This window comes from Haplochromis burtoni, unplaced genomic scaffold (genome assembly GCF_018398535.1).
Source record: "Haplochromis burtoni strain Fernald_Lab_line unplaced genomic scaffold, NCSU_Asbu1 Contig_2283, whole genome shotgun sequence".
NCBI classification, from domain to species: Eukaryota; Metazoa; Chordata; class Actinopteri; order Cichliformes; family Cichlidae; genus Haplochromis; species Haplochromis burtoni.
This window is the reverse complement of record NW_024584644.1, coordinates 1,911-13,929: the sequence shown is the minus strand read 5'-3', so window position 1 is coordinate 13,929 and position 12,019 is coordinate 1,911. Positions and strand designations below refer to the sequence as shown.

The 12,019-nt window shown below is 37.1% G+C and overlaps 1 protein-coding gene across 2 annotated transcripts; it reads right to left on the bottom strand.

Annotated features, from left to right (window-relative positions):
- Positions 1-823: 823 nt before the first annotated feature.
- On the bottom strand, positions 824-9,577 carry LOC102289312 (uncharacterized protein DDB_G0290685). 2 transcript variants are annotated; one of them, XM_042217584.1, is made up of 7 exons: positions 9,503-9,577; positions 8,177-8,288; positions 6,120-6,464; positions 5,778-6,035; positions 4,685-4,786; positions 2,259-3,875; positions 824-1,391 (listed from the first exon to the last, which is right to left on the bottom strand). In XM_042217584.1, the coding sequence occupies exons 2-7, from the start codon at positions 8,280-8,282 to the stop codon at positions 1,384-1,386; spliced, it is 2,436 nt and encodes an 811-aa protein (XP_042073518.1). In that variant the 5' UTR covers positions 8,283-8,288; positions 9,503-9,577; the 3' UTR covers positions 824-1,383. The 2 variants fall into 2 exon arrangements, with proteins under 2 accessions (XP_042073518.1, XP_005953129.1); XM_005953067.2 differs by lacking the exon at positions 9,503-9,577 and adding an exon at positions 8,409-8,506.
- Between the last annotated feature and the right edge of the window lie 2,442 nt (positions 9,578-12,019).

The following is a 12,019-nucleotide window of genomic DNA, read 5'->3' as shown; positions in this document are numbered from 1 at the left end:
TAGAACTGAAGAAGCTTCTCGGATGAGAGGTGAAACGTCTTCAAGCAACTTAAAGAAGTCCAGACGCTTTTCTTTGCAAGCTCCTTTGACCACCTCATGTGCTGTTCGTTCCTCCGTTCTCTACAATAAATCACCAGTCCTCACCTATCAGCGAGTCCTGCATTTGGGTTCTCTCTTCCTCACCTTCACACACGACAACCTGACATATGTTGTAGTTAAATGTTCAAGGTTTCCAGGATTTGCTCTAAATGAGGTTTCTCTGGATTGTGTCTTTCTGTTTGTGTATCTCAGCCACGTGCAAACTGATTTTTCCCTCTGTTCCTTTACTTCGGTTTTCCTGCCTGTCATTTTGACATTTACTTGCTAAGTATAAAGCAAAAGTTCTTCAGGGGCCATTTGAAAATTTGCATAGGTGTGTCTTTTCCCTAAGAATTTGTTTCTGCTTTACATTATTATGTTTTCCAGATCCATGTATCCCTTTGGTCTTTGCACTTTCTGTGTTCTAGTGACTGAAGCTCACTGTCCGCACCCTCCATCTCTACCCTCTTCCCTTCCCTCTTCCCTCTTTCTTCTGTAATTCTTCAAACTTCTCGCTTCCTGTAATGAGCTGTTCTTTCTCCTTTTTTTCCAGACTCATCCTTCATATGCTTCGTTCTCTCCATGTAAATGCAAAAATACCTATTTTGGTGAAATTGTCAGAAAAAATAATCAATACCTTAATTAAAATTGTCTAATATGGTCTTAAGAATGATTATAGAAATTTAAAAAAGAAAAAAAATATTTTTGACAAGGTCAAAAGGGGGGACAAAAACCCTGACACAAATCTTTTTTTTTGTCTTTATTTTTTTTACTATGCCTCCAGGATCAGAGGGCTTTTTTGAACACGTCTCAATGTATCATGATAAGTACACTGGAAATGTTACTCATGCTTAGTTACTGTAGTTAAGGTAAATGCCTACACAAACAAATAAAAATGCAGTATCAAAAAACAGGTATTATTGATAAGGAGGTCCAACAGCAGATAACACATGTAACACAGTTATTTTGTGATTGCTTCTGAATTTTCATTTTTTTGTCTTTTTTTTTTTTAAACATCTCCATGTTAGTCTTGTCCCCTTTCTACTGGTTTTCTTTTTCTTTTTTCTTTTTGGCAGGTGGACTTGTCTGCCTCCAGTTGCTCCACATTTTCCACCCGGTCAGTATTTTATCTTTCATCCACTCCACTAGCAGATGTTATCAACCTCTGTCCTTTATACTGCTGTTAAATTGGGTGTAGATTGACTTTCCATGTCTGCATTTCCTTTTGCCATATTTAAAGTCGACTTCTTTTAGTTTGTTCCTTCTCTGGCTCAAGGTGAGGTTTTCTTGTATGAGTGTTCGTCCTCAGTCAACTGGATAAACATATAACACATAGTTAGTAAACACATCCAGACAAACTGTGCCTGAAATGCTAATTGTCATATATTTACCATTGCAGTAGTCATTATTTTCAATGTAAACTTTGAAAAAATAAAATAAATAAATACAATAGCAGTATAAAAGCAGGTTACCACATAAAAAATATGGTTATTTTTACATCCCAGAAAACAAGGGGAAAGAATCATGAGAGTGATTTTGTGTTGCTTCTCTCATGCACTCCTTTTTTGCAATGAGGAGAGTGCACAAAAAGCCCCTAGTGGAGAATGGAAACACTATCAATTGATTCCAGAAAAGGCTTACTAGCCAATTAGTAATGTACAGATCACAGTTCTCTTAAATAAAATGACAACCATTAATGCAACACTAAAAATAACAATTTTTTAACAATTTAGTTACTGTATCTACATTGTTTTTATGCTTATGTCAACTAATATGAATTAGTATTAACTATATACCTTTTTATTATCAGTTGAGAACCTTTTTTTTATTGTCAACTCTTTTAGTATGGAATCAACCCATGAATGACAGCTGCATGGAGTCTTTTAGTACTGCCTAGGGCGTACAACAGTATCTTCCAACCTATCAAAGTTAGATGTGGCGTGTCATTAGTGTGACCCCATTAAACATAATATTTATTTACCAGGGTCAGACTAATTAATTTTAGTTTTACTCAAACTGTCAGAATATGTTAAATACTAAAAATATTGGCATTTTTTACATATTTGTCTAACAAATTTTAGAAAATTGAAATATCCCCATCTAATCAGTGTCACATTGGAATGAAAAGCCTGACATTCATAAATAATAGTGATGCAAAGATGTCAAAAACAAATCCTGACCTTCTGTGTCTTGAGCTTCTTCTGCATCATTTTCTATTTCTCCTCCCTCTGTGGACAGTTCTTGTTGTTCACTCTGATCTTCTGTTGTACTTTTTCCTGACTGATTTTTGTCAGGCTTCTTTTGGTTTGTTGTACTGACTTCTGGATCTGAAGGCTGAGCACCGGCTTTTGAGTTGCTATCTTTCTCTGTGTTTTCCTTTGGGTTTCCTCCCTGACTTATGTCTTTGTTAGCTGAATCTGCCGTTTCATTATTTGTAGTTTGTGTTTCATCTCCATTCGAATCCTTTTTCTCGTCCTCTGGAACACTTTTTGCATCACTTGATTTCCTCAACTGTTCTTCTTGTTGACCTCCTTCCATCGGACTCTGATCTGTTGTTTGAGTATTTCCTGACTGTTTTTCCTCAGTATTAAGCTGTGTTTCACTGCCTGACTGCTCTTGGTTTGTTGTAATGCCTTCTGAATCCAAAGGCTGAGCTTTGTTTTTTGACTTGCAAACTTTCTCCCTGTTATCCTTTGGCTCTTTTCCCTCTGATGGATCATTTTGACTTGTGTCTTTGTTATTTGAATCTGCTGTTTTATTATTTGTAGTTTGTGTTTCATCTCCATTTCCATCCTTCACATGTTTTTCTGAATCCCTTTTTGTTTCTTGTCCTTCTCTGGGCTGTTGTTGTTGTTGATGATCAACACCTGTTAAAATCTGATCTGTTGTTGGATTATTTCCTGGCTGCTTTTCCTGAGTATCACTATCTGACTGGTCTTGGTTTGTTTCATTTGCTCCAGAATGTGAAGGCAGGGTTTTGTTTTCATTAGGTAGATCTTGCGTTTCATTATATCTATTCTGTTTGTTATTAATTGCTGGATTGATGATTTTCCCTCCAGCTTCTTCTTCTTGACCTTCACTCATTACAGTTGTTTTTTCTAACTGGCTTTCCTCAGAATCAGGCTTCTTTGCGGGTGTTTCTGATGCATTTGCAGCAACATCACTACCAATCTGATTTTGGTTTGTCCCACTTTCTTGTGATGTGGGAGGATTTTTCTCACCATTCATATAAACATTCACACCAGTATTGCTGTGTTGGCATTTAATTTCTTTGCCCTCAGAATGAGTACTTTGTGTTCCTTCTTCTGCACTTGCACTCTGAGGTGCTGTTTCATCATTTATAGTTTGTGTTTTATTTTTGTTTTCCTCAGTGCTGGTATCATTCTTTGCTTCTTGTCCTTGTTTAGGGTGATGTTCTTGTCCACTGTCATCCATCAGACTCTGATTTGGGATTTCATCCTTTCTGCTCTTGGTGTTATTCTCAAATTGCTCAGGTTGTGCTTGTCTCCCATTACCTGATTGGGCCTCGTCATTTCTGTATAGAGCATTTGCTGTCTCTCTTCCTGGTTGTGTGCCACTTTTTGTTGTCTGAGGAATATTTTTGTTGGCAATATCATACTCCTTTTCCACCTCATTTTGACATGAAGATTCAGGTTCTGTACTGACATGTGCAGTGTCATTCACTGCAACCTTATCTTGCTTCATCAGAGGTTCCTTTTGTGATTCTATAACTGACGGGCATGATTTATCCATGCTTCCACTCTGTGATTCTCCATCATTACAGCACTTTTTGGTCTCTGTGTGTAAGTACAGATGATAAAAGTTACAATTTTAATTACCTTATAAGAATTTATAGTATTATTAAAATAAGAATAATAATGATAATAATATGTTTCTGACCAATTTGAAACTAACTTAAAATGTCTTCTAATATTAACAACATTAAATAAGTAAATAAAATATTTAAAATATTCATTTTAACAGTGAATTAAAAAAAACTTTATAGGCATAAGTCAGATGAATATATAATGCAAACATACACACATCACATTGTAACAGTAACATAACATGTGCATAATGATATGTTACTGGTATGATGTTTGGATTGGTTGGATTCAATTTTAAATAAATCTGCAACATACACCAGCATATGTAAACATTTAACAGCTGCAGCTAGACTTAGACATGAACCATTGTTTGGAACACCAACATCAAACCTTTAATATTTTCAACACTGGTGGGAAACCAGTGATGCATTTTACCACAAAATGATGGTTTTCATAGACAAAAATAAATTGCTATGAACTTTGTCGGTTTTATCTGACAAGATAGGAAACAGTATATTGGCAATATTATCTTTTAATCTTCTGCCATCAGTGGTGTTGAACTGTGGACTTTAGTTAGTTGTGATATATAAACATCATTGCCAGAACCATCAATAATGTCGTTATAGACCTGAACTTCAAGTAATTGTATAAAATGATGAAATTTGAACAGGAATATAACTTCAACTAAACAAAGAAAATTCATTATCGGTATCCATCAGTACATTGAGACCACGACAACAGCAGCAGTCAAAGGCCTTTAAAATATATCAGAGTCTCACCCATATTGCATTTTCTCCACTTCCAAACAAGAAAAGCCACAAAAATAATAAACACGACTCCAGCAATCAAACCAGCAATGGTGGATCTAGCTGATAAAGCATCTGAAATGATAAAGTACATAAGATATGACAATTATTAATAAACAGACATAGGCTTTGTCAAGGTTGCTAGGTTGGAGCTTAAATATGGATCACATCACACAATAAAAAAAAAAACTCGGAGGTGGGGTGCCCCCGGCCTCTCGGCCTGGGGCTCGGTCACTCAGGCACGGCTGGCTGCCGGCGGAGCTCACGGGCGCGTCACTGCAACTCCCCCTGGCTTCTGCTCCGCGGCTGCTGAGTGAGCCCTCATCTGGGACTCTCCTCAGCTCTTTCTGGGACAGTGGCGCGGCTGCCCCTCTGTTGGTCTTCCTTGGTCTCTTGTGTTCTGGGGGCCTCTGGATGTCTGGAGTTTTGATCTCCTCCATACCTGCTTCATGCCCTGGAGGACGGGGCTGTGGCCCCCCCACACCCTCTAGCAGATCATTACATGAAGGAACCTTTTAAAAAAAAAAACAAGCGCGTCCATGCTCACAGGTGTACACACGGGTGATCACACCCACAAACTACACCCTTTTTGGCTCCTACCTCAAAGCACACTGTGTTCTGTTGATCTTATGTGCTGCACAATAATGTTTAATATTTAGTATTTACTGTCATATTCCCATATATCATTGTGATGTTGTTTATTCTATTACTCTTGTTCTCTTCTGCTTGTTTTCTTTTTTCTTTCTCAGCAGGTGATCCAGGTGATTGATATATGCATTTTTTTTTTTTCTGCTCATTCTGTTGGTTTTTGTCTTTTGCCCTTCTCCCCCGTCCCTCTTCTCAGCTGTTTCTCTTTCCCTCTTTCTTTCCCCCAGTCAAGTCTGTCCCGTATTCAGTAAGTGAAAATAAAATAAACAATAAAAGGTGAATCAAATGGACCATTACGGCAAGGCTGGGATGGTCAATTTGGTAAAGTAAATCCGTTGGGCATCTTTCTTTGCCTTTAGACAACAATTCTGATGGCAAAAGAGCCAAACGGGACAGGCAAAAAAAAAAAAAACTTAACCTGGAACATGGATCTTGGCTTCTCTGTACTGGTTGTTTTGTTGGATTCTACAGGTGATATTGTTGCCGCGTCCTTTTTCCAGAGTCAGTCTGCTGCTGAGGACATAGAGGTCATCAGGACCTCTCAATATCTCTTTAGACCCAGCAGAGATGATCTTTCCCTCGTTCTCCAGCCAAAACACCTCCGGCTCTGGATACCAGCCTTTGGATTTACATTCTAGCACTCCAGGGCTGACCTCAGTTATTTCAATATCAGCTTCTAAAAACACATAAAACTGTGACATAAAATATAAACAGTAATCCAATTTTTAACAGTAGCAGCATATAGAGTTTGTCCACCTACCGACAACAAGTTCAACACTAAAATCTGCCTTCCGTCCTGGAATGAAGCACCTGTATGTTCCTTCATCTGACAGCCTCACTTTGGTAATTTTCAGTGATACATCTCCTGTTTTCAGTTTCTCAGTGGACACTGACGTTCTGTTCTTGTAGGATGGGTTTTGGCCAACCAGATGATCTTCACCTGACCGCCACACGTGGACAAATCTGGGATTCAGGTCAGATCTTGACCACTCTACCATCTCATCCACGACATCCAAAGAATGATCCAATTTGCATGGTAGGATGATGTCTTGAGTCTGACCAATTACTGCGAACATTCGATACTGACTGTTTGTCAGAGATTCACCTGTGAAGCAAAAGGGTTTCATTCTTTTCTTTTTTTCTTCAATAACTTGAAGTTGCTTCAAAGAATAATTTTCTATACTTTACTAGTTTCTCACATTGTTGTAGAACTATTTGGCTCAGTGGGATTTGGTGGGATTTGGCGCAAAGGTGTTATAATGTCCAACCACTGAATTTTAGTCAGGATAAGGTCAGACCTTATCCTGACTAAAATTCAGTGGTTGGACATTATAACACTGACTGACCTAATTTATGCTAATTTCAGGTCATGTGGCTGTAAAACAAGCCCAAATCAACGCTCCACAGGAGCTCTCCAAATCTCTGCTTTTGCAGAGTTGGTCATGCTTGTTGATGAATTAATTAAGTACATTTTATTAGCAGTGCCTGAGAGATAGTTGTCGTCTTAATTGTACTCTTAAGTGTATCTCCGCATTTTGGCATAGCTGTTGTTGAATAAATAATAACAGTAGAGGATATTATGTTCTGACATTTTTTTGAGGTTGTTTTTACCTAATTTGTTAACATGTGTAAATACTTAGAATTGAATATGGGTGTAATATCTTTTTATCATGAAACATGGATGAGTTGAAGAATAAAAATCTTTCCTGTCTGTATTATGGATGTTTAATCAAGTCCTCTGAGGGTGCACACAATACGAGGTTAGTCATTCATATACTGCTGCATGGGCTGGGCTGTAGTTACATCCTAAGGTTTTAAAAACTGAGCTTAAATAAATGATTAGCGGTAATAAAAGCCGAGGGAGGTCAACGGTGATCACTGACTGTTTTAGGAGCTTTTTGAGATTAAATAGAAGAAAATACAAAACATTAAACATGTTAACAACACAAAAGCCATATTAAACGCAGACTACTTTAGGCCCGGAAGTAGGATTCGTCACGTCATCACTTAACGACCGGATTGGAAAATGTAACGATGGTAAACTGTTAGGAAGATTTGAAAAAGTAATAAATAGTCGCTATTTTATTAGGTTACACACGTGAAAAACTCCCCAAAAAACAACTTAGTCATAAACTCTGACACTTCTCTCTTATACAAGACCTTTTTAACCTTAACATGTTATAAAATATGACTAATCTAAAGGGACACTTTCACTTTCATTCTTAGTAGTGCACTGACCTGTTTGTTTGAACAATGGCGCCGCCAACTATTGTTAAACCGTCACCATTGATATTATTTCAACATTTGAAAGACCTTGAGTTAAAAAACATTTTGTGATGGAATCCAAATGTTCTTAGCACATCTGGTTGCAATTTCAAATGCACTGTTGACATTCATTTTTAAGTGTTCCTTCTTGATTGATTCCTCACTTGTTCTCTAGTTACAAAACACTTTTGAATACAATATTACAAACTAATATTTGTGTAATGACATTTTGCCATAAAGTATAATGCAACCAATGCAATTTAGAAACACCCTCGTTGCTTCAGTAAATCGTACACAACATTACATTTAAAGCATGTGTATTTCATAGTTTATAGTATTAATATAACTACTAATTTAATTTTTTAATGCAACCCAAGAAAATACTTACACCTGCTGATAAGTTCTTGTTGAAACTGTCATCCATATGACAGTGCTTATTTAACAATGTCTTCATTTACACAGAGGTGTTAATAAATCTGTACTTTGTGCGTATCCTGAGCGTACATATCAAAAGTATATTGGCTGTTGTCATTAATTGTGAGGATACATTACCTGCATTGATCTGTGTCAGTTGAAGAATGATAACAGAGTGGAAAAACACTATAGTCCATACACTGAGTTGAGATTTAGAGGATCGTCTGTCCTTGTGTTGAGGCATTGTGTGCTGCAAAAAAATTCAAATACACAGGCACATGTATTAAAAATTCAAATACAGTACAGTTGTAAGACATTGTCTTTTACACTGGAAATGAAATTATGGTGAGAAAAGTTGAGGATATCTTACTGTTGGCTCACTTTTCAATCAGCAAGTTCAAAGTCAAGTCCTTAAATCAAATAACCTGTCCTGCACCTGCTCGATCTGTCTTATCTACCTCTCAGTCTATTAAAATCTACTCTGTGCAAAACAAACCACACCTGTTGTCTGATATAAAATGTTGTTCAGGGACAGACTTCAGGCATGTCCACTAGATACGTAGAGGGTCACATATGAGTTAAGAATACATTACTCATTAATGATCAAGTTTACACTAAAGAGAAATCTTACTGTAGTGTTTTAAACCAAGTTAATTGTTGAACTAAAATCATAAATATATATGTGTTTTTTTTTCTTTATTCCTTGTTTTTAGCTCCTTCTATAATGGGTTACATATAAATAAAAGGCTGTACTTTGACCCAGTTGCCAGGTAGCTGATTACCGCAATTATAAAGCACCTGTGAGGCAGTGATATGGGCTGAAAGTGAACTGTTGTGTCGAGAGGATAGGCTGAAAGTGAACTGTTGTGTCGAGAGGCACTACACAAAAAATAATAATGCAATCAAATCAACATTGTTTAGATATTTGTACACAAAGGTGTAGAAATGATGCAAAATGCAGTCCTGAGGACGGCATGAGGGTTTTAACAGTGGAGTAAACAGTAGTCACACCCCTGTGGTTCAGTCACAGCAGTAACATTCCTGACATTGTACTAATGCCTGACTAAATCTGAGAAACCTGCTGCTGCAGTCAGCTCTGTGTTTTATCTCTATTTGGCAAATACATTAAAGAAAAGCACAAAGGCTCAGCCAAGGCTGGAGGTGACCCATCAAAAACTCACCAGGAACACAGATCAGCTTAGACTATGACCTTTTATTTTGAAATTAACCTGCTCTCACACTTTTAACAACTGACAATCATTTGTCATCTTGTATGTGCTCACAGTTTGACAGAGAAAAAACAGTCTGACGTTATTCAGAGTTTCTTCAGTAACATGTAGAAAAAATCCCTTTGTTTTTTTTTACCACATTCTTTAGTGTTTTGTTATAAAGTTCTTATTTCTTTGATCTCTGACTCAAAAACAAACCCAAAACAAAAACAAACAAATTAACACAAAGACTTACCACAGCTAAAGACCCCAGACTCCGACACAGTGATCCAAACTGTTACTGTCAAAGTGAAACGAGTCGCTGGAAGCTGACATGTTTAGAATCTCGTCAAAGTGAACAAGACGTCGCTGGAAGAAAGCCTAAATTGACAAAAAAACAAAAAACGCACAGCAACTGCGAGACCGGTTATTAACGAAGTCACTTGCATTAAATCCAGGAAACACTGGGATAGTACCCGGTCGGTTAACAATCCCTTTCTAGCATATACATGGCAATTTCTGGTCTTATTTCACTCACACAAGGTGAAACACATGAACAGCGCAATGTACAAAACCACACACAAGTAGGCTACGCGGGTTGACTTTCCTTTTGATTGTGCATTACGTGCTCAAAGCATCAATAATCAAAATCTGTAATCTAAAACAAACAGAGTTGAGCTCAAGAATGGTTTTTTCAGCACGTAGTTTTTCTCTTTCAGCCCTCATTTGGCGTATTAATTCAGCTAGAAAGTCAACAGCCGGTAAGATATAGGAGCCATTAGGCGGCCTATCTCTCAGGAACCAGGACCGAAATTTGGGTGAAACTTATAAAAATGCTGGAGCAAAAGCCAAGACCGACCTGAGTGGAGGCAGTAGAAATGTGAGTGCTTTAATTCGGGCTCATAACGTCAGAAAAAGAGTGACTATGTGTAATTACTGGTTCAGAAAGTTGATTGGGGTCAACTTTTGACTGGGGAATGCTGCTGTGTCTAAGGACAGTAAATAGTACAAAACGTATGAGATGTTACAAAATAAGTCCTAAAAACGGACTGAGTTATTCGTCTGATGGACCAAAGCCACCTCCATTTCATTGTTTTTTATTGGAGCACAACATTGCACACACCATACCCACAGTTTAACATATTCACGTGTTAACTATAATATTTATATTTACACTATTATAATTATTGTGACGCACACTGCCATTAGTCAGAACAGTTTCTCTTATCCAACATTTTTTTTAAGGGAAACACTTACTCAATAATGTCTGCTCAACACAAGAAGTAAAGTGACCTGCACAGGAAGAGGAAGACCTCAGCTGTGTATTTAGATTTAATGTTGCTTGATACTCTCAGTGAGAAAGAAGAATGGAGGTCATAGCACTCTGTAGTAGACTCTGTGAGTACAGCATTTGCCTCATGCCATTTGCTTACATATAAAATCTTTTTTTTATATTTTATGCAGTAGTCTGTTCCTGTTCTACCCCAACATGTTTTATTTTAAAGAAAATATTAGTTGTCTTAATACATTTAATCTTTTGTGTAGTTATGCAAATAATTTAAATGTAATGTTTAATAACACCGAATTTACAAATTATGTATTACTTTTTAGCACTCGTATATTTGCACAAGTAGTGAACTGTTATATGTTGATATCAGTATAATGGAGATGTAAATGTTGATCTCTTGCACAAAAAGATGAGTAAACATGCCTTCATACTGACTGTATGTCAAATCTGATTTAACTTATACATGTTGGTGTGAAAACAAACTGTTTCTGCAGGGTTGTTGCTGCTGATTGCGGATGTGCAGAGAAGTCATTCTAAGATCTCTTGTAAGTAGTATTTGTCCTTTATATTCATATCATGTTTTCCAACCCCTCTGTCTAAATCCTTGTTTTCCACCACTCACCATGAATTAGCATGGGAATTACTTCTTGAATCTCTGGGAACTCAGTCGTTGTTTTATTGCATTGTTCTTCTTTCTCAGATTCACCTTTTTCCATCATTCCATTCAGACTGCAGCTCTTTGAATATGAGTCAGTCTCTTTTACCTGTGAAGGGTTTAACATTTCAGCAGGATGGAAAGTGAGAAACACTCAGCAAATCCTTTTGAAATGTTCCAATAACACTGTGACGAGGACTTGTGGGATCAATTATGCCCTTGCTTCAGATAGTGGAGAATACTGGTGTGAGAGTGGAGCAGAGAGAAGCAACACTGTCAGTATCACTGTTACAGGTATGTTATTATCAGAATTAAAATCTGAAATGTGAAGGTTATAATGACTAAACCATTGCACATTTGTAACATTTATAAATTTCTTTGCATTTTCAGCTGGTGCTGTGATACTGGAGAGTCCTGTCCGTCCTGTGATGGAGGGAGATGCTGTTACTCTGCACTGTAGAAAGAAGGCAGACAAACAAGACTCAAATTTCACAGCTAATTTCTACAAAGATAGCTTCCTCATGGGTACCAGCTATGATGGAAAGTTAGAAATCCAAAATGTGTCAAAGTCTCATGAAGGATTTTATAAATGCAAAATACAGGGAGTTGGGGAATCACCAGAGAGCTGGCTGGCTATCAGGAGGAAATCCAATGCAGAGGATGGTATACAACCTTTTTGTTGTTTTTGTTATCGTAATCCTGAGTCAATAAATCCCAGCAATACTGACTAGCATAGACTTAAATTATAAGAAAAAATAGCCAGATAGTTGTTTCCTGAACTTTGGAATTGAAACTAATTGCATATGTCAATTTCATTAATTAGATTAATA